Source organism: Canis aureus, chromosome 32 (assembly GCF_053574225.1).
Source record: "Canis aureus isolate CA01 chromosome 32, VMU_Caureus_v.1.0, whole genome shotgun sequence".
NCBI classification, from domain to species: domain Eukaryota; kingdom Metazoa; phylum Chordata; class Mammalia; order Carnivora; family Canidae; genus Canis; species Canis aureus.
The window spans coordinates 6524748-6548319 of record NC_135642.1 but is presented as its reverse complement, the minus strand read 5'-3'; the positions used below and the strand labels follow the sequence as shown (position 1 = coordinate 6548319).

Sequence of the window (23572 nt, the reverse complement as noted above, 5' to 3'; positions counted from 1 at the left end):
CAGCATTTTAGTCATAGATTACTTTTCAAAAAAAAAAAAAAGAAGAAGAAGAAGAAAACCTTCTTTGTTAACCTTCAAGCATCAGTTAACGTTGCAAGACCAGCAAAACGTGGGTGAATCCTGTTATTACAATCACAGAATCAGAATATTTAGAAGAAAAAGATCCTCAAAGATTTATTGTCCTCAGCTTTATTCTAAGTTATTCATGTCACCAACGAGAAAATAGAAGTCCAGAGATATTACTAATTTCAATGATCACATAAGATTCTTACACTTAGAATCTTTATCATAATTTGCTTAATTAATAAGCAAGTAAGTTTTTAATCTCTTTTTCAAATCTTTACTTCTCATTCCATATTCATCATGAGCCCAAATAGTTATACGGGTCCAGAATGGAGTTGCTCTCTCCCCTTGAGTTTAGGTGCTAATGAAAGCTAATTATTAGTGGTACAAAGGCCAACAGGCAGTTCTTACTGGGGAAATTTCAAGGGCTTCAAAGCGAATATCTAAGTAGCTATCATTAACTCACAGTCCTTGAAAATCCAAGTTTCTTGTTACATTCAAATTGGTAGTGGGCACCGTATATGGAGAAAAGGAAAGAACCAAAGCTGAACGCAGGAGATCTGGACTATCCTATCACTAAACAGTTATGATGTATCAGATGGAACCTTACTTACATTACCCGTACCACGAAGGCACTAGGCCAAAGATCTCTCCTAGCTTTAATATTTAATAATCACTCTAGGAGATGACAAATGCCAACCAGATCACGTACTCTCATCTGGAGTTTGTAGAACTGCTGCTGGCTTTTAAAAAAGAGATTAGAAATTTTTCAAATGCCTTGAGAGTGTAGGTTCCTAAAGACAGATTTCCTGAGGGGGAAATTTTACTTTTTTAAATATGTCAATGTATTTTATCTCTCTCGGCAAAGTATACTTCTTTCATTTTGTCAGGATTAAAAATAAATCCTGATGGTACCACGAGGTAGCAATAGACTGGAAGAAAAACAGTGAATAACCAAAAAAAAACCCAAAAAACAAAAAACAAAAAACATTTATTTTGTCCCTATGCAACTTTCCACCTATGATAAAAAGAACCAACTTTCTGCATATCCTCTAATTAAATGGCAGGTGAGAACCACATTTAACCATATGCTCCCCTGCAGGTGATGAGTAATTAAAAACTCTTTTTAAAGGTGGCATTTATCTTGAACTAATTTTAGAGGATGCACCAAAAAGTAAACAAAGAACCACTGCAGAACACTTGACTTTCCGTACTTCTGTTTAGAAGGGGTCGGATCCTAAGGGGAAGCCACTGGGGCCAGGAACTGGTTCATTCACCCATCCAATATGTATTTACTAGTTAAATGCCAGGCACTATGATAAATGCCAGAAGCACTCAGATAAACATCATTCCTGCCATACAAGGGCTCATCATCTAATTAGTGTCAGACTCACATGTCAGCAAAAATTAAAACAATGCCCAGTGTTTTAAAATGAAAGAAGTGCAAAGTGCTATATGGGATATATAAGGGGAAAATCTTAACTCTGAACACAAAGACAAGGAGAGCTTTATGGAAAAGATGGCTTTGCTCTAGGTCTTGACAGATGAGAAGGACACATGGAAATCACATATGCAAAGGCACAGAAGCAGCAAAAGGTAGGAAAAAAAGGAAAGGTACCATAAAAAATTTTTTAAATAATTTCTCCAATCTGATGTATATGAATTAGGATCTTACTTTCATTGTCATTTTCCTAATTGCTTGTGAGGCTGAACATATTTTCATATACTCATTCATCAGTTAGACTTTCTCTTAAGCAATTGACTATTTATCTTCCTTTATGACAAGATTCCTTATCTATTTTCAATGCTAATTCTGTGTTAGTCATAAGTGCTGCATGTATCCTTCCCAGATTTCCCTATTATTTTTTTAAAATGATATCATTTGTCATAGTCAAGTGATTTTATCTCAATTTAATTTAAATTCTATGTTATTTTAATATAGACAAAATTCACCAATCTTCTTCATGGCTTCTGCTTTTAAGAAACCCTCTCCTAATTCTTGCATATCTTCTACTAAAAGTCATAAAGTTTTGCTTTTCATAGTTCAATTCTAAATCCACGTGAAATAGATTTTGCACATGAGGTAGCTCTGACTTTCTTTTCTCTTTCCATGTGGGTAATCGATTGTCCCAGCATCATTTATTGAATCACGTGTTCTTTCCCAGCCTTTGTAGTGTCAGTTGTTGCAGGTAGAATTCCCGCACAGAGACAGAGCAGAAAATCCCACGGAGAAGGTTTAGTAGGGTGTGCTTTCTAGAACTCTGAGAGAGTGAGGGAGGTCAGACTAGGCAGGAGATGCAGCCGCAGCAGAGGCCTCAGCTGATCACACAAAGGGTTTTGAAGCTGGGATGGTCTTTTAAGTTGTCCTGCACAAGGCAACAGAATGGGGCTTTTGTACCCTCACACCCAGACCAGGCACTGGGTGGGGCTGCTCCTGAGGAATGAGCAGATACCCTGGCAAGGCAGCTCCCTTGCATAAAAGGTCAGGCCTGGGGAGCGGCTCAGTGGTGAGCCACCAGCCAGCCATACTCCCAGCAGCTAAGAAAACGAGTCTGGATCCAGATACGGACATCTGGGTGGCACACAAAGCTCCCACTACATAGCCCCTGTCATATGCCCTGTTCTTAATTTTATTGACTACTCTTCCTTTGGACTCTTTTTCCTATGATATAATTTCCAGATAGGTTTCCTTTCTGTCCCCCGCATATAATGCAATTTGTCAATGAGCCTTCTTCAAATACATACCTATAACGGACCAAAAACTCCGGATTTGCCAGATTACATGTAGTACAGTGATGCATTTTCTCCCTTGATATGAGTATCTATTACTGACGTAGCTTAGCTTTCTGTTTGAATCAGCCACATGATCAGCCACTAGCTCAGAATCAATATGTTGTCAACTAAAGCTGAAACAGAAATCTTTTGTGTTCCTTACTTGTAGGTGGATATTTTAATCTAAATGCAGGATGTTTTCAGTATCCTCTTGACTTTAATCTTGTTATATTTAGCTTAGGAAGAATTTAACAGGCTTTAGTTCTGTCACTTAAACACCTCTTTCCACTGCAGTTTTTCTCTGAAGTTGCCAACGAGATATTGAAAAGAAAAGATCTGAAGAGGACAGAGGCAGCAATGAGTCTTGTGACATGCCACTGATACCTTTCCACATTTCCACACAAGCCCATTAATCAACTGTTCACCTGGTTGCAGACCTGGCATGTTTTTTTTTAAAGATAGTATTTATTTATTTATTTATTTATTTATTTATTTATTTATTTATTTATTTGAAAGAGAGAGAGAGACGGCAGAGTGAGAGAGAGAGAGAGCATGAGCTGGGGGTAGTGGCAGAAGGAGAAGAAGAAGCAGGCGCCCCACTGAGCAGAGAGCTCAACGTGGGGCTTGATCCCAGCACCCTGGGATCATGACCTGAGCTGAAGGCAGACACTTCACCAACTGAGACACCCATGGCCACCCAGTGGTCCCTGGCATGTTTTAATACAGTGGTTGTCTTCTTAATTGCCTGGGAAAGGAATCTTCAAGTAATCCTTGACTTTGTTTTCTCTCTTAACTGAAAACCCAATCAGATTCATCGAGCTTTGAGTCCACGGTGATTTGGAATCTATCTCTTGTTACCACTAATACCAACATCATTACAGACTGTTTGATTCTTACCTCTGTTTTCAATTGATCATGTTCTCACTATTGCCAAACCTACTTGCCTTGAAATACAAAATTAATAAAGTTGTGACCCTTTGTGGTTCCCCGCCTTTAAGAGGTGACGGTAAAAAGTGTCCCTGAGGAATGAGAGCATAAATGCAGCCTCCCAGGGTGTAGTGGTGCAGAGAATGTCCACTTAGCCTTGGACCTCTTTGGCATAGACTCTATTAGGCTCAGTAAGGATAATTCACAACTGAGAGTTCTTTGTGAGGCTCCCATTTGTAATCATTATAAGAGTATTCTTATTAACCCATTGTTAAGCGTAAGAGTTGGAGAAGTGGTATCTTAATCCACACACATAGCTAGTGATGGGCAATAGTGGGAATGAATTTGGGTTTCCTAATTTCAAGGCAGGGACTTCTTCTCCAATCTAGCTCAACTAAATGGCTGTGTAAAGAATGGTCTGTTTCACATGAAAAGGAAAAAAAAAGCCTCGAAAAGCAGGTGAGTTCTGAAAGGGCAGGCTCCATATCTCTGAAAGGAATATTGCCCAAAGGACCTTAAGAAGTGATTTTTGGGGTGCCTAGGTGGCACAGTCAGTTAAGCATTGGATTCTTGGTTTCAGTTCAGGTCATAATCTCAGAACTGTGGGATCCAGTCCTGTGGGCTCCACTATGAGTGTGGACTCTGCTTGGGATTCTCTCTCTCCCTTCGCCCTTCCCCCCTAAATAAATAAATAAATAAATAAATAAATAAATAAATAAATAAAAATATGCTTTTTCTCCAATAATACAGAGGCTAACATTCAACAACTTCTGCAGCGAAGAGGCAAATGCTTCCTTGCCTCAGGCTCTTTGTGAGATTAGTCATACATTATTATACGCTTTTCCAAGACACTTGTTCTCAAAGGAATTAGAAAGATTATGACAAAATAGAAGTACTGCTCTTTAGAATAAAGCTGCAGATGTGTGATTGTAATATCTTAATTACTTAGTACATGAGATCCTGTAACTCTACCAGTATTTGCTGAGAACATAAAACTGGCTGTAAAAGCTATATCCTAAAAGCTTAATGGACACTTAGATACAACTTGGAGAAGTAGTCTCTTGGAGCACATGGCAGCAGTAGGCACTTGGCAGGCATAGATATTTGAAGAGATGTGTATTGAGGCCAGAATGATTAGTATTATGATTAATGGTAAAAAAAAAAAATTTAAGTTGTGATCACAGCAACAAATGTCAGACAGGGAGTACTCAAAAATAGCATTCCACTTTCTTGTACTAAAGCAAATCACAAGAATTGGTTGGCAGGAGGCTAACAAGCAAATTTTAAAACCTGTTCATGTTTACAAGCATATAGATCCCTAAATCTGATATGTTCTGTAATACTCAAAATCATTACAAAAATGGCTAAGTGGAAATTCAATTATTTCTTACAGGATAATCCATCTAGATCATTTCCCTCTAATAAAACATTTGCATTTAAAAGGTTTTGAATTCATTTAACATAGCTATACATTAGTATAATTGTTTATGTTTTCAATCTTGGTTTCCATGAAAGTGGTTAAGCACAGACAGTCATCCCCTACCCTCAGAATTTCTGATTCAGTAGAATAGGGAGATGGGGCCTGAGAAACAGTATTTTAACAAGTCTCCAGTTGTGGCTAATAATGTTGCTTGTCCAGGGGCCACACTTTGAAAACCACTGATCTGTACCATACTGACCTTCTCAGTGGTTCCTACAATCACATATCATTGGGTCATTGGTGAATCTTTGTGCACAACAAATAAAAATTCATTCAACAATTAGTTATTAAGCCAGCATTTACTTAAGATATGCTGAAACTATATCAGATATAATGCCATATATGAAAGATACAAAGATGAATACAGCTTAGTATCTGCATCCATGGACTTTATATTCTAGACAGACTTGTAAACAAATAGTCATGAGGCAATGTAATAAACAGCATGTGTAAAGCTCCCTGAGAGTAGAATGAAAGTATTTATACCACAATGAGGGGAATCAGAAGGCTTTATGATAATGGAGATAACACTTAGGACTTTTGAAAAAACTGTTTATTTTGAAATGATTTTAGATTTACAGAAAAGTTAAAAAATGGAGTTCCCTATATACCCTAACCTCAGCTTCCCAACATTATGCAGATATTGACATTTTCCATACACAAGGTTAGAATAGATTTTGAAGGGAGCATAGAAATTTATCAGGGTATTCCATGTAGAGTCATAATTTATTAGTAAAACTATTGAGACAGGATATACTGTAATAATATCTAAATATTTTTGGAGATTAAGTGCTAGACATTGTGCCAAGCCCACTAAACATATCACTTATTACTTACAAAAACCCATAAGTGGTTAATATACTACCTATATGGATATTACTATCACTCCCCTTTTGATGAGGAAATTGAGGCAGGTGCCAATCTTCTAGTAGGTAGCAGAGCTGGGATTTGACAATAAAATGTTCAACTTTGGCACACACACTGTTAACCAATATAGCATAATCCAGAAATGGAGAAGTCTATTGTGTATACAGATTATGTTACATTAGGGAAAGTTGTAGGGACAGGCTTCTGATAGTGGAAGCAGAAGACAAGACCAGAAATGGAATAGAAAATGCCAGACAATGGAAGGATACTGTGGTAGTCAGAATTCTAAAATAGTCTCCTAGAATGAGCAGGGGGTGGAGGGGAATAAAATAAAATAAAATAAAATAAAATAAGTCTCCTAGATTTCTGTCCCCTGGGGGATATGCCTAGAATAATTCCCTCTCCTTGGGTAAGGAGAGCAGACCCTGATGAAGATGACGGCACATCACCTCTGTCACTCAGTTAATTACACAAAGGCAAAGGAGTTTTGAAGGTGTAATTAAGGTCTCTGATGTTACCATACTGCTGGCACTGGTTAGGGGACTCAAACTCATTCCCTTATCCATGTCCGCCTACTCCTTTCCTGGCCTTGACTTCTCCTTTTACCCTTAGAACCCTGTCCCATAGCCCATTCTTTAAGGATCCTGCTCTGCTAGGTAATAACAGGAGCTTTATGAGCAAATTAGTATGACTTAATCTGTGCATAGCTTTTAGAAATCAAACACATAGCCTCAACTTATACTGGTATTATACACAACTATTCTAGCAATAGTCCTTTCTTCCGCACAAAGGCAAACAGCAAATGGGCCATGCAGAAACCCCTGATTCACAGTCTAGAAAAGTTAGAAGCACCCGCTAGGCCTTCTATTTCACCAGTGTGTTAGGTCATAAAGTGTACATCGGTGCAGATAGGCTTTGCTTTATCCATGCATAATGTAACATGGTTAATTTGTGACCAGCAAAGTATCTGAAATGGTAAACCACTTCTGGTTTCCATTTCAAATTTGATCAACTTGACTACCCCTCAGTGACTGGCTTTGACAATAAAGTTAAGTCTCATTTTAAAATTTAAAAAAGGACTGTTCTGGTAAAAAACAAACAAACAAACAAACAAAAAACCAATCATGTTGTAAAGTTATTCCAATTAAAAGAACAGTTTCTTTGTTCACAAAAAACACTTGGCTTTAAGGACCCATGTTTCATTTAACCTCATTTCTGTCCTCTGGGTACATTCAAATTCCTAAACCTATGCAGAGGTTAATAGTTTTAAGGTTGCTTTAAAAATAAAGCATCATCTATCAAAATATGATAGTAATCGCATAATGAGGCATAAAACCGTTTTCATTTTGCTTTATATAAGACAAAGGGAAAAATCTGTCCATTACCAGTTTGCAAACCATATTTTCCTCATCATGCATTCATTCAACAAAAACTTTCACTGGACACATGCCAAGTGTCAGTTACTGAACCTGATTCCAGGCAAATAACAATGAATGTGACACTATTCCTCTGTTTGAGGAGGCCTCTTTTTTTAAAATAAAAATAAGGATGCTTCTGAATCAGTTCTGCTGTGTTCTGTCACCAGGAAAAACAAGTTCCAATGAGGATGATGAGACACCAAGAGCTCACCTGGGACAAACCCATTTCACTCTGCTGTATAGCATACCATTTAAAGGAACATCTAACCATTCTGTGTAACTACTTCTATGTCAATCTGTCACTCCCAGTCATTGCCTTGTCACCTGTAAGTTGGAGGGTTATTTTTAATTAAAGTGAACAACCACAAAAATTTAGTTAGGCTGATACATATTGACTACTTTGGGACATAGTATTCAAGAAACTGCAAATCATCCATCCCAATTGTAAGATAGGACTCTATATCTAAAAAGCTTCATGGGAACTCAAGACTGACACACCAAACAATTAGAGAATATTATTTTAAAAGAAATATAAATATAATAAAATATATTACAAGGATATTAAAATTTTAAGAATTCAAATTATTATTATAATACTAACATAAAAAGATACAAATAATGGAGATCCAAAAAGGACAAAAAAAAATGATATGGAAATCAGGAAAGACAAGATAACTATTAGCTATAGAAGCTAAAAAAGCCTTCTAAAGGGAAGATAGGATGTCAGGTGGTTCAGAAATAAGTGGTAGGAAGAAAGGGACCTTTGTTTTTCTTTTCATTTGCTGTATCATTCTTTAATTTATGATTTCATATTGGAATGACATTAATATCAGAAATGCAATTCTGATATCTTTGTTAACTAATTTAAAAATAAAACTCCCCTGATTAAATTCAAAAGCTACCGGGTGAACCCATAGGAGGCTAGACTCCATGGAAAGTACATCAGAGGGATCATATACAATCTGGTGACACCCTCAAGTTTTCAAAAATTAGGTGGAAAATCCAAAGTTAACCCACACAAAACAATAAGAGACCATTAAGATATAAGTGACTTAGAAGTGACTGAAAAAATCAGAAGGAACTAAAAAAACAAGCAAATATGAAGCTTTAATTGAGAGCAAATCATGAAATCTACAAAAAATAACTAGCTGTGAATTACTATTTATAGCCTCACTTCATCACTGGAAAACACCAAAAAGAGTTGATTATTAAAATGATTTCTGCTGGGGGACCTGGGTGGCTTAGTCAGGTAGGTGTCTGCCTTCAGCTCAGCTCATGATCCCACATGGGGGCGGGGGTGTCCTTGCTCATCAGGGAGTCTGCTTTTCCCCTCTGCCTCTTCCCCTCTCCCTGCTCATGCTCTCTCTCTCTCTCTCTCTCTCTCAAATAAATAAATAAAATCCTTTAAAAAATAAATAAATAAAGTCATTTCTGACTGAGCCAACAATGACTATAATTATAATAAGCTACTATTTTCTAATATTTTATGAAGTATTTTCATTCTTAAAACAACCCTATGGTTGGATATTATTCCTTCTAGTAAATGCTGTCAGGGGAATAACAACAGTGTGCAAAATCAGTATTTCTCTGGCTCTACCAGTTTTGGTCCTCCCCTCCCCCTCAATCCCCACCCCTACCAATTTCTCCTAATCATCCTAGGAATCACATGTGCTCACGGATGCAGTCCTACCATCACCACTGCTCTCCCCTCTTGTCTGGCTGCTGCAGGTACCTCTTGACACCGCTAGAATTGTCACCAGGACTACAGTAGTTAATGCGCCAGATATGCTGCCCAAGGCACTACTGCCTACATCTCCCACTTCTCCATTGCTCCTTAAGAACAAGGTAAAATCTGGTTCATTCCACCAGAATGTTTCCTGTCTTGCCGTGCTCCAACAACACCTGGAGTAGCGACTCTTCATCCACAAGCTTGGTACACTCTATTAATGCAGACTCTTGCCTTCAATAGCTTAAGAACATTTTAGTAAAATTTATCTTTAAATTTTCACACTGCTTTTTGGTTCAGTTCTCTCTCCCTATGACCCAGGTATGAGTCCAGAGGATTCTGGAGGACAGCAGGGATTCTGGAGGACATACTTATGCTATTCTCACTGTTGTCCCTCCCCTCCCTGAGGCTGGTACCTTTCATGTGCCTCAAATCCTGCTTTCCTTAGCATGAGCTCTGCCCTATGACCATCCTCTGAGCCCTCAAGCAAATGCCTCTTAACATCTCTAACCATTAGATGGTTAGCTCTAACCATCTAATTATCCAGACGTGCCTAGACCTATGTCTGAATCCTAAGGAGACTATGCTAACACTCAAGCTGCACATGTTATTCGCTCCCTCCACAATTCCTCTGGGCTAACCTGGAAACCAACAGCTTTGATCAACCGCAAAATTATTTTTGGGTTCTCCCTCCAAATGCAAAATTCAACCTCAAAACTTTAACTTGGATTTGAAACAAATAAGCAAAAAATCTATATCACGACATTTTTGGGAAAATATGTGACACCTGGATGACCCAACTTACTGCCTTAGCATGGATAAAATTGTGTTAAATGAATCACGAGAATCTAAAGCTCAATGTCTAAAGCCCCCACTCACTTGTTTAGCATGAAGTCCAGTCTTTTCTTAGGCTCTTCCTCCCCAATTCTGCCCTCCAGGGGTCCCACAAGATTTCTGTGCTCATGGGCCTAGCTGTCTTTGACACCCTCTGCTCTGTTGCTCTATCATTCTTTGCCCTTGAATTTCTAACAACCTCTCCTAGATACTGAAGCTGGCTCAGTAAGAATGTCCCTGCCTCTCTTGACCAGCTCCTCCATGCTACAAGACTATCAGGCTTCTGATGACAAAGTTATTCCTTTCCTTCATGCCAGAGCCCCTTTCCCCCTAGTGTCTAGGGGCACTTGCAGGAAGATGAGGAAACATCTGTGCACAGACTTTTGGCCCAGACTTATACTCTCATGTTACTTCTTCCACTGTCCATTTTTCCTCCCTATTGTTCAATAGCCTTTAAGGACCCCACAGTACCTCTATATCCTATAGATGTCTGAATCTCAATTCTAACCCAGTCCATGTTCTTTCCTATAAGGCTCTGGGCCATATAGAAAGTGTCTGGTTCAACATACTGGAATAATCCATGACTGTGAAAAAAGTTCCTAGGGCCTTCTGTTAAGAGTCAAGAAATTCTGTAACATGCCCCAGCAGGAGCTTGAGCTACCTGAGCACACAGAAAAACTCTAGCGGTATGCTATGGCCTAATACCACAGCCCGGGGGCCCCCCAAATTGACTAAGTAATATGGTTTAAGAACTATCTAACAGGAGTTACTGTCCTTATAAGTGGTCAGAAAGTAGGTAAAGTAAAATAGACAACAGCAATCATTTCCCTGTTGAGAGTTATCAAGAGGAAGAAAGTAGGCCCAGGGGATAGCCACTGTTTTCAAAAAGCAACCTCTCCCAGAAGAGTTCGCGAGGAATAAAACAGAACATACACCTTCAAAAGCAGTACTTTGCTTTATCAATTTGATAAAATGCTTTTGATATGATTACCATATTAAAAGTTCATTTTTTTAATGCTCCAATCAATAATGCTATGAGGCAGAATGGTTGAGGTATGTGAAGAAACATGTTTATCTATTTATTTAAAAAATTATTTTCTCTTTTAGACGTTTTTAGCAGCTATTACTTGTAATCACAATGTTAATTCTGAAAAAAAAAAAAGCAATGTTAATTCTGTTATTTCTATATATCTTTAGAACTACTTTAGAGGGATTTGTGTGGCCCACGCCTGCAGATTGCTACCCTCGCTTTAAGTCTTGTACTCTGAATCCAATAGAAAAGAACAAGTGAAAAACAATTCAATAGAAGGTGCAATCCCCAAAATACAACTGGATATTGATCTGGGAAAAAAATTCACATACATAGAGCTGGCTCGGGGATTTTAAAACATCAGATCTTGGTCATGGTCCTGGCTTTTGAAACGTATTGTCTTTTGAAAAACAGAATTTGAATAAGAGAAACATTCATTGTCTATTCTACATGGAATTTGACTTTGAAATACAAATCATTTATTGGTAGAGAATCTAATTCATATTTCACATGCTAATTAGCTATTCTTAATTTGCAGTGATTGAGAAAGATATTTTTAAATTCTTCTGTTTTTCACAAAAAGCAACTGAACACAATGTGATATCAATCACAGTTAAATATAAGAGTTTTGTTTTTAAAAACCAGATAACTTTCTCTAAATCCCTGGAGTAAAAACTGTATCACAAGATCTTCCAATTCTTTTACTTCCTCTATTTTTTGAACTTTTAACAATAAAAGAGACAGTCAACCTACTTAAATTTAGAAGTATAATGGTCCTATGACAAGAAATAAAATGTGCAATTATCATTTATTATCAAGGTAACCACTGTTTTGTAGCATCCACCATACATTCTTCTTTACCTTGTTGTCCATTTAAAATACCATTCTGTCTTCCCACATTTCTTGGTCTTCCCCTATCTGCATCATCTTGTCTTCCATTTGTCCCTCCAGATCCACTCTCTACCTTTCTCCACTCTGTCCTTGGCCCTGAAAGTCTGACCTTGCAGACCACATCGACCAACTCCCTTACACTCTGTCTTGTGGTTGGTTCAGTTAGAGGTTTCCAGGCAGAAGATCAAAGGAGAGAGAGGCCAGGATCATCATTCCTACAGCTTGGGCTGTGTGCTGGGTGCCTCTACAACAGGCCACTCCTGCTGCTATGTGGTCAGTCCTCTCTGTTACGCTCCCCTGTCTGGGTTCCAGTTACCACTGCTTCCCTTGCTCTAAGGCCTAGAGGTTTCTATTCCCTATTAGGACCTTGTCTATCAAGAGCCTTTATAAAGCTCCTTCTTCTCTCTTGGTTTCTAGATAATGCTCTATCCTCCCCAAATCTTCCCTGCCTAACTAGTTCTCCGTGGGCACTGCTTTCCCAGCTCTCTAAAAAACTGCATTTCCCTGCTTAACAATGCAGGCTCAGAGCTGAGTTTCTCACTCCTTTAAAGGACATGGGGTAGGGAGGGGGTGTGGGGAACAGAGAAGTGTGATTTTGCTGTAACCCCACCACACACACTAACTTGCCTGCTCTAGGTGCGTTTGTTTTTTATTTAAAAAATAGTTAAAATCACTCATTAAAAGAGGGTGGGAATATGGATGAAATAGGTGAAGGGGATTAAGAGACACAAACTTCCAGTGATAAAATAAATAAGCATGAGGATAAAAAGTACAACATAGGGGATACGGTCAATAATACTGTAATAATGTATGGCAGTAGATGGTAACTATGCTTGTCCTGGTGAGCAGTGTGTAATGTCTAGAATTGTCGAATCACTCTGTTGTACACCTGAAACTAATAATCATATCAACTATACTTCAATAAATAAAGGATAACCATTTTTAAAAAGTAGTTAAATCACTCTTAAAAATCATATAAGTGACACATTTACTGAGACCAGTGACATAATGTAAAAATATATAAAGAAAAGAAGTTAATGCCCTTCCCCAATACTTCTGGATCCTTCCCCTTCACCTCATTCCCCACCTTCATCCTGTTTTGTTTCCAGAAAAATAATGTGAACAGGCTGGTCAGTCTTTTTCTACACCTGTCTCCATGATATTCAAGCCCATAGCAAACATATATTAACTCATATATGGAGAGAGGTGATACTTGTCTTCACAAAAACTGCAAGCATGCTATACATCACCTTGCCACTTGCCAGGTTCAGATCTAGTTCAAAACTTTGAACAGCCTCATAATATCATACAGTAGAAATGTACTATAATTTAACCATTTCTCTACTCAGGGACATTCAAAAAATTTCAACTATTTTTTGCCACTATAAACAAGCAATGCTACACTAAAATACCCTTATGCATATATGATCACTCATGCATCTATTTTTGTAAACTAAACTTCAAAAAGTACACTTGCTAAGTCAAAGTTACATATGGTTTCAAGCATCAGCCCCCTTACTTTCTTAAAAGTATACAGTAATGTATTTCTTAATTCTTACATTTGTTTTATATGGGTATGATATGGTATATGCAATTTTTGAATCTCTTAATATGAATTATAGATAACTTTCTATGTATTCTACACTTCCTGTAGTAATCTTAAATAGTTGCATATGTCCTCTAACATTATGAAGCCTCTTTAAATTTTTATGGGACTTGTATCAAACCTCAGTATTACTGTAGGAAGAATTTATATCCACTTCCTGTAATATATGCTCAGAGAGATAAAAGTTTTGACAGTAGCATTAGATATTTAAAAATCTATTGCAAGTGTGAGTCTCAACTCTTAAGCAGTTGATGCAAACTATGTCTTTTGATGGGGCTTACAATTGATCAAGTGACTCATATGTGAAGAAGAACTATGCCTGGGGCATCTGTTTTCACCACTGCCTCAGTGACTTCAATCAGAGGACAAAGATCATGAGATTGCTGAGGAGCACACACAAACACTGGGCATTTTCCTAAGTGTAATGAGCCAAATTCTTCTGGCATTAAAAGGGTCTATTTCAGATCAAAGGTAAAAAGAAAGCCATCAAAACAGAAAAGAATCTCCGCCCTCAAGGACACCACAGTGCAATTTAGCACCACTGGAGTCCCTCAAGGTCTGAGAAAATACCACCTTACACAAAGGCTTGGGAATATTCTGCAGTAGTTTCCATCGCCAAATAAAATACTACAAAACCAATTCCAAAGGGAGAGGAGGGAGAGCGTGGTGTGTGTGGTGTGTGTGTGGGGGTGGGGGAGACATGGTCAAGAGAAGACAAATCTGACCACCATTCACTGTTAGTATATTCTCTACTTGATCATATGACCACCAGACAAGACATTCCTATGTGTAGCCCTTGGAATGAAGAGTTAAGAAAATGTCAAAGCCAATAGGAGGTAGACAAATAGTCTCTGTGATGCCTTTATGCTATTTCCTGTGTGGATGGCAATATTGGCTTTAACTCTTGGTCCTGTGAGAAGGAGAAGTGGATTTCACTCTTTCCTGGGAATTGCTACATGCCCATAACACTAAAGAGTCTTCCAACTGGAAACAGATCTGATTACTTTGCCAGACTTAATCTCTTACTTGAGCAGTTAACGAGAGCTTTCAATAATCTTAATCACATCACTTCAGTGAAATACCTAGATGTTATTTCCACAGGAAATAAATGTCCACAGACCATAAACTCAACCTGGTTAATAGTTAACATGGGAGACAGGTGGGAGTTGGATTCAGATAAAGGGCCACTGTGCAGTGATAGTCAATGAGTTATGTCCCCTTTACTCCCTCTACCTGCCATCAGGGCTGCTAGGACTCTCTGAAGCTTCTGATGGGAAGGTGTGAAAAGGGAAATGAAGTGAAAGACAGGCAGCCAGAAGCAGGAAAATTCTCCCATACTTATGGATCCACCAGTGGCAGGAAGTCACTGAAGGATCCAGAACATGAAGGGCACTTGTGGCCATGGAAAAGGGGAATTAAGAGAAGAACACAGGAACATAAGATATAAATCAAAGACCCACTATGTTGAAGAACTCCCTCCCTTCATGCTTTTCAGAGAGACAGTGATGAAAGGCATATTTGGATGTCCTAGAGGAAGGTCCCAGCAAAAGGGACGTCACCCACACCAGAAGCAAAAGTCTCTCCCATCCATTCCTATTCTCCTTTCTGACTCCTTCTTTTATACGGTTAGAAGCACACTGTGATGATTCTAAGCCTGGCTCCTGAAAGGGCTGTGGAGGGCTGGGGCCAAAGGAAGGGGAATTGTTCCGAGCAATTGTGTGCAGAGGCCAAGGGAAAGCATGACCACCCACAGAACTTACCACTCGGTGGGCTCATGATCCGTCACTGTAGAAACTGAGTGTCCTCTGCACCTGCCTTGATCCAGGTACAATGGAGCTGTCATGATATTTTTTATATAAGAAAAGGGCAACAAAATAAAAAGATAATTCTAAACCAGGATAAAAACATTTACTGAAGCTCAATGTATCTAACACCCAGTTTCTGAATGAGGGACACACACAATCCTAGAATGTGGTGTGGTTTCTAAAAGAGAACCTTCAGAGGTGAAGCAACTATTCCACACCCGAGCCTCCAGAAGTCTCTCCCTTCCCAAGTATTTCCAAGGCCCCGGCATTCAGAGGGAGAAGGGGTTTTCATCACCACGGTTCTATGATACATGATAACAAAATCTATAATTCTATGACTTTCCTGGTGAAGCAGATTGGTTATACCACGACGGTAGCAAGTCTTATCAAACGAAGATCAACATATTGCAAAAATAAGATTGAAAGCATTTACCACATTTTTAAAGAACCACACCTGGATCAATGATTAGAGAAATGTTTAAAAATGTCAAGAGTCGAACAGAAAACTATTGAAATTCCTCTTTCCTAGATAGATATTTTTTATCTCAAAAATTGTATGTGATGTTTTCTCTAACCTTTAAGAGACCACATATCATATTATGACCCATTCCCCAGACAAAGCATTAACTACATGCTGTGGGAGGAAACCCCCCCTCCCCAAAAAGAATCCATCCTCTGCACAGCAACATACGAAACCCTGAGCCCTAGGCACATTGGCCTGGAAAATGTAAGGAATACCGGAGTAGTACCTTTTATATACTGTCTTTTTTTGGTCCTATAGAACCCTTAAAATTATTTTCATGTAAAATTTCATATCACATTAAACATATAGGCCAAATTAGCTCTTTTGCACCCATAAGTAAAACATAAGAGTAAAATATACCATAAGTATAACAGAATAAACATTACTTCATGCTCATTTGGGGAAAAAAAGCCCCCCAAAAAAGAAAGAAAAAACAAAAAAAAGAAAGAAAATCTGAACCAAGTTCCTTCAAGTGAGAGTGAATTTATCCCTCTTCTAGTAAAAAAAAAGAAAGAAAGTTCTTGTCATGAAGTAATGACGCTTATAAAAGTGATTATTAAAAACCAGAAAGGAAAAACCTCCAATAACAGAGATGAGCAAAGACACATGGGCTTTTGCTCTTCTGCTTAGAGAACCCCAACCAACCCAAGCTCCCACAGCAGCATGAACAGCAGAATTTAGGTCAAGGGGCCAATTATCCATTGTTAGCATCAAAGGCACAGACAAGTCGCTACTTCTTTCTGCTCATTCCTGTTTCCTCTGAGAGTCCTGAGTCCTGCAACCACGGAAGCAGGCTTAGAGCATGCCAAGGTAACATGTTTTTAAAAGACATTTACAAAGCACTGCTTCTGAAAGCAACCACCCCCCTGAACCTGTAAGTCAGCACTGTCCTCACCATCTGCACACTCCCCTATACCATTCCCGGTCTTCTTGCTACCAAGTGAAATAACTGGCCTAGGAATTTAAGTTCATTGTTAAGCAGCCAGTGTCTCAATAGCACAAGCGATAACTGGTAGATGCAAAGTGGCTAAGCCAGGGACTTACCTGAAGGGGACTGGTACTGAGGCCGGCCTGAGGTCTTTCCGGGCCCCGAGCTCTTTTCCAAAGGTTCCCCAGGCACCAACTGAGGTTGTCCTGCTCTGAAGGAGGGCGAGCTGGTTCCTTTGGTCTCCGTGACCTTTGCAGAGAATGGTGGCTCCAAAGTGTCAGCACAGGAGGACCCAGAGAAAGTACTGCTCTTTGGGCCAAGAGCGTCATTAGGAGCCACTTCCCACTCAGCAGGCTGTGGAGGGAGCTGGGGGACTCTGTGATGCTGCTGAGGGCCAGGGAGCCTTGGAGACAGAGGCGAGGGAACAGGTGACATCCGCCAGTGTGTGCCCCACTGGGAGGATGAATTATTCAGGAGCATGCTGAGCGGTGCCAGTGCTGGGGGGGATGGCCTCTGCTCACTGCCTCTGGGCTGCGACCAGTCAGGGCCTCTGCTGCAGGGAAGGTCCAGAAATAAGGTTTTGTGACCCCTGAGAGGCGGCTCAGCCTTCCTGTTGCTTCTGGCTTCTGGGAGGGTGTGGGTGGCTGGTGTGCTCGGGGGGAAGCCCAGCCTTTTCCCCTCGGCGGCTTCATCTAACTTCTCACTGTCTATCACCTTCAGCAGGACCTTGTTCACAGGCCCCTCGGCACTGGCTGGAGTACCTGGAGTACGTTCCAGGGCCGACAGCTGCACTGCCCGGTCCCCTTGCTGCTCCCTGCCTTGCCACCTGGAACCATGAGTGCCACCCTCGACTCCTGGGAGGGTGAGCCAGTCTGCTCTGGGCACAAACTCCACTTGGGCCGCCGGGCAAACAGCAATGCTTTCCTCACCCTCAGGATGCATTTTAACTACTCTCTGCACCTGAGTGGACAGATCCTGGACTTTGGCCACAACTTTGGAAATAGACTTCTTCCTGCATGTATGCCCAGTGGACTTCTCCCTCCGGTCCTTCCCTGCCTTCAGGTGCTTCTCAGTGTCTTCCTGACTTTCAAGCAAACCTGCTTCCTGGTGCTCCAGCCTGTGAGGATCCCTGTCCGGCACTGCAGCACCATCATCTCCCGGCTCTGCGGAGCTGCAGGCAGGGGGCCGTCCTCCTCTTCCAAGCCTGGGGTCCTCCGATGCCTTCCTGAAGCTCCCAAAGCCACGGCTGGTACCCAGCGTCCCGGGGATCTCTGGGAAGCAGCTCTCTCTCCACCGTAGGGAAGAAGTAAATGCCCCACTCGGGAGCAAATTGCCTTTCTCCTCTACAAGCCAAAGGTTAGGCCTTGTTCGAGAAAGAGGAAGGGATTTGCTGGAACCCGTCTGGTCCTTCCCCATCTGAAGAACCAACGGCTGGCCCCCACGCCCTTTTCTTCTGGTCCTCTTGTGTGGAAGCACCTCAGAGCCCCCTCTCCTTCCCCCGAACCTCCGTGGTTTTCTGTTCCCATGGGCATTCCTCTTATTGAGACAGCCCACAGGGGGCTCCCCTGGCCAGTCACCACCACTCTGGAAACAGTCATCTCCAGGGGCCAGGCTCACGGACAGCTCCAGCAGCTTCCCCTCCTGGTTCCCCATCGTGATCCCCAGGATGTGGTCTGAGCTCAGCAGATTGGCCAGAAGTCTCTCCCTCTCTGCTGTGAGTTTGTACAGCTCGGTTAAAATGTCTTTTGTGGGAGTTTGCTTGAAAAATATGTCGCCTGGATGTTCATTTGGCTGCAGGCTGAGGCCGATGACGTCTGACCCCTCCCTGACTTGGTAGCAGTTATGAAACCCTTTATTGGATCTGTCTAGAGTTACAGTGCCCTTGTATGAAAATCCTCTGACTTCCCCCCTCGGAAGATAAAAGCTGATGTAGCAGACTTCAGTAATGGGCTTGTGCAATTGGAGGGTGCAGTGAGTACCTTCCATTATGCCTACCTAATTATTCATGCCTTGGAGATGCTGGTCTGTGGTCAGGCTTTCCGGGCTCCGGTGGTGGGGCATGTGATGGTGGCTAGGCAGGGAAAGCAGCTGACAGTCATCTCCAGCAACAAGACCGCCTGGTAGAAAAACAGGGGAAGAAAGCAGCTTGTCTAACGGAGTGCATAAACCACATACCAGCACAAATGAAAGTGTAGCCATGACTTATCCTCCCTCTCTGGCTGATCTCAACCAGCTCAACTCACACCAACCAGAGGCTGACTCCAACCTCTTCCCCATTCCCATCCTACCCTTTACCAGAGCTTTTCTATAGCTAAGAGATGGGAGACTGCTCCATTTTAGCCCCAAGACAAAAGCTCCTTTCCCCCTCACAAGGGAACTCACTCTATACCCTAAGAGCAGGTCTGCCAATTTCTCTGGGCTTCAGTTTATGTTTTTCTATGAAATACATCCTCCCCCCAAAAAAAATCCTGAGGAAAGGGGACCTTGAGATCCTTAGAAGCCACTGTCATTTTAGTAACTCGTGTTTGGAATATTACTTTGCAAAAATGAGTGAAGCTTTTGTACTCTCCAAAAAGCACCCTCTAAGATTTGAGATTAATTATCTTTTTAACTTAAAGCAGTGTGGGAAAAGGTATTAGGCCACAGATTTGGAGACTTTTCTGAATACAACTCATATTTCAAAAGTACTAAAAGTGAAAATTTTAAGTTTGAAATTTAAATAAATAATTTAGGACCCTTAATCAAGTTTTTTTTTTTTTTTTCTCTCCCCTACTTCTTGCCTATTTAAGGCCAAATGGAATGGCAGAGAAAAAGCAAGTATCTATAAGCCACTGCTGGCCCTGTGTGGATTTTCCAAATCTTTACCAATGAAGCAGCTGAAATGTCACATAAGCAGTGAATGTGGCTGTGTTTCTCTCCTAAGATTTGAGGAATCTCAGGAATGTCTTTGTGGCTAACATCCCCATCTCCCCTCCTTGACCACGCATGGAGCTTAGAATTCTATATTACCACACTTTTTTCTTAAATGAAAGCATTTCCATGCCTAAAAGAAAATTCCCTTGGGAAGGGTAACACAATACCATTTACTAACCGTTGATATCTTTAGTGAATTATTTTCCTCAGGTATTTTATAACTTTCTACAAAATAAAAAACTGCATAAAAGTACATCTTGAGTGGCAGGAGAGAGAAAGGAGGACGAGTTTTGTAACAGAAACTCCTTGAGGAAGACAGATAAAAGTTGATAAAAACAAAGGTTAAAAAAAAAATACATACATCTGCTGGTCAACCCACAAGTGCTAGGAGGACTCAGAGTACTCAGAGAAAATGAAAATGGAACACCATTTTAACGCACTAAAAGAAAAGATATGTTAGCCCAGAATTTTATATCCAGTGAAAATATTCTTCAAAAGTGATGGTGAAATAGTCATTCTCAGATGAAGAAAGAGAATCAGTTGCCAGTAGACTTGCTTTAAAAGATTTGTTAAAGGAAGGTTTTTAGAAAGAATGAAAAAAGAAACCAATAACATCAAGAATGAAGAAAAAGCAACCAAAATGGTAATGGTAATATCTGTGTAAACACACTATTATTCCTCTCTTGAGTTCTTTAAAAGATAACTGACAGTTGAAAACAAAACAAAGAAAACCAAGATGGTTTGGCGGTGTTGCAATGTATGTACATAAAATATACAGGACAGCTGCAACATTAAGGGGGTGTGAAAAGAGACCTATATGGTGGTATAGTACAACAGCAATTTAATTCTGGCTACACTGTAAAGAGTAAGGCATGCATATTTAATCCCTACAGCAACCACTAAAAGATATAATGAAAAATACAATGGATATATTAAAGTGGAAGAATTTTTTAAAATTCAAATAACTCAAAAGAAAACAAGAAAGAGGAAATGTAAGAGAGGAACCAAAAATTGAGGTAACAAACACAAGTAAATGATAAAATGATAAATCTAAAGCTAAACACACCAATAATTACATTAAATGTAAGTGGTCCACACACATCATTAAAAGACAAAGATTGTCAGATGTGTATAATATACAGTTAAAGTCACTGGCTTGGATGAGGTTACTTAAGAAGAGTTCACAGACCAGAAAAAGCAAAGGTTGTAGAACAGAGTACTGGGAACAGAGATTTAAGGGATAAATGGAGGGAAAAGAAACTTTAAATGAGGCTGAACAAGAATGTGCAGTAAGCTAATTTTCCATATTTTGTAGCTAAAGAAATTAAGATTCTGTAATATAACTTCTTTCTATGCTTTTATTATAGGTCTGTAAACCCTAGGGTCTAACATCTTTCAATTAGTGTTGCCTCATCTATCATTTCTTCTTAAATACCTGTTGCATTTTCTCTCTGTTGCTATGTTTTCTTTTTGCAGAAGACTAGTATAAAAAGAGTGAAAGTTGTAACCCTGGTATTGTACCATGTTGAAGATCTTTCAACTAGGGATCAAGTGATAGAGTGTGGAGGATACAAGGAATGACCTTGGGGTTGTAGATCTCAACATTGGCCATGTAGTTTGTGGCAGGGTACAGAGCAAAAATAAGTTCCTACCACTTATAAAAGAAAAGTATCCCATTCTTGGAATTCTAAAATGTTTTTTAAAAGTTGCAAAGTTTTACCTTGATTTCAAAACACTTCTACCACATTGTGGCAGGCCAAATCTAGGTGCAAAAGGGCTTCTTCATGCCATGTGTTCATAATTTCTGAGTATTTTCTAATGCTCATTTAGCAAGTAAGGAAGATATTCCTAATATCTCTGTCTCTAGGCCTTATCATTTAACAAAAAGTTCAAGCAAAAGACATCTGCAATGAAAGGTAGGGACTGAGAAATGAATTCCTTTAATTATAAAGTGGAGTTGCTTGAAAAGAACAAGTTTCTCCTCTGAATGTATAAGAGCACAGGTATTGATACCTTAGTGGCACAAAGATAACTAACTTGCCTGAATTTAGCATCCACAGTGCATCTTAGAGGAAATTTATGGAGGAATAAAAAAGATTACTTCATATTTTCTGGTCCTATGATGAGTTTTAGAATTAGCTTTGCTATAATTTTGAACATCCAAAGCCCAAATAATTTAAGATAGATTAAAGAATATAAGCAAATATTTTTTCACTCTTATTTCCCCAATCTCTCCTATAGTTTGAAATTATTTTTATCAAAATTGTTATGTACACCCTCCACTATCATGAGTAAATATTTATAGAGCTGCCTCTGGAGCATAAAAGAACCATCCACACTTTTTCTCAATTTCTCTCTCTCTCTCTCAACCAAAGAAAAGACTCTCAGGATTCAACCATCAGCCTAGCATCTCTGCCAGTGTCTGTTTCTAGATAAAGTCCTCCTATATATTTTCCTCTTCCCTTTGTGAAATGAGAAATTTAATCTCTAAGTTTCTAATTCACTAACTTAAAATATTAGTTGGTGACACTTGCTAGCTAGCCAAGGAACTACAAAACCCCTCCTCTTTGAAGGAGAAAATTGTATGCCCTGAGTAAAGGAATGTCAACCTCAGCACTCCAGTGGGCACCATGTCAAAGGCAGGCTTCTGAGCAAGCCAAACCCTTTCTTCAACAAGCCATTAGCAAGTCAGAGTGCAGTGCTGAATCATCATGCATACTTTCCATCTGAAAAACCAGAGGGGAAAAAAACTACAAGTCTTGGAAGAAAGAAAGCAAAATAACAAGGAAAGCAATACTGAGTGGGGTTAAATACACCAGCATTATAATTCCATGCTGAGTTCACAGGGCTATTTCAAGCAGCATTGCCTCATTCTGCTTTGACTAAAATCCGGCAGCTCTGCAGGCTCCACACACTAAATTATACATCTTACTTTGGCCTGCAAAGTAACCTTTTCTGGTTACGCTCAGTGTAAAAGCACTTTGTTTCTTGGGGAATCTTCGTGTCTTCCATTTCCTTTGGCAAACTCCAGGTTAACAGTCTCTCCAAGACAACACTGCTGTGGTGATTTCTTCCGTTTTTCCAATAAGTACATGATTTCACTCTGCCCAAAATGGAAATATCTGTTGTACCTCATCATAATGGAAAATTATTGCCTTTTTAGTAGATATTATTCAATGCTTGTGGCATATTTCACCAATGCCCAAAATTAGATCCAAGAACTAGCTGCAGTCATACTGTCTGCTTACTGTCAGTTTCTTAATTGATTCTGGCCCTAAAAGGCCAATGCAAAGCTTTATTTGGTTAGTGATTGGCAAAGCAATGCCCTATGACTCCATCTGAGCCTAATACTAATACGATAGATTATCTATAAGTTCCACTATTAAACTGGAAGTTGCCTTTTGTCCATTCAGATTCAGGCTCTCCCTTTCTATACGCTATTCTAAACACCAGGAGACTGACTGAACAAGCTCCCGGGCACTCTGGCTTTACTGGGTTTAGGTGTTCAGAAATACTATCAGATGATGGGAGAGGAGAATGGAAGAAGGTTCATATTTATTTCCTGGCTCTCTCCCTCCTAGGCTATGATTCTGTAGTAGGTATGTCCTCTAATGAAGACCACAGTTTCTCTCGGGTAGCCTTCTTCCAGGTATAGCTACTTTCTCTGCATATGAGTTGTAACTTCCTCCCATTGCTTACCTAGGCCTATGTAGCTTTGAATTCTGCCTCTTGTGTGTAATTTTGAAGAAGTTAGTACCGCCTTAGCTCTTTCCCACCCATCCTAGGATG

General features: G+C 39.8%; 1 protein-coding gene across 33 annotated transcripts in view; it reads right to left on the bottom strand.

The window, feature by feature from the left end:
* The window catches only part of FMN1 (formin 1), a 438849-nt gene that overhangs the window by 386974 nt on the left and 28303 nt on the right, over positions 1 to 23572 (bottom strand). For 27 of the 33 annotated variants that reach the window (XR_013369929.1, XR_013369923.1, XR_013369924.1 and 24 more), the window contains one exon: positions 16987 to 18987. Coding sequence is in view for 23 of the 33 variants with exons in the window: in XM_077880462.1 (XP_077736588.1) it covers positions 16987 to 18856 (1870 nt within the window). In the remaining 10 variants the exon portion in view is untranslated. Of the gene's footprint in view, positions 1 to 15374; positions 15451 to 16986; positions 18988 to 23572 lie in introns of all 33 variants that reach the window. The other 6 variants (XR_013369933.1, XM_077880476.1, XM_077880475.1 and 3 more) reach the window with 1 other exon arrangement.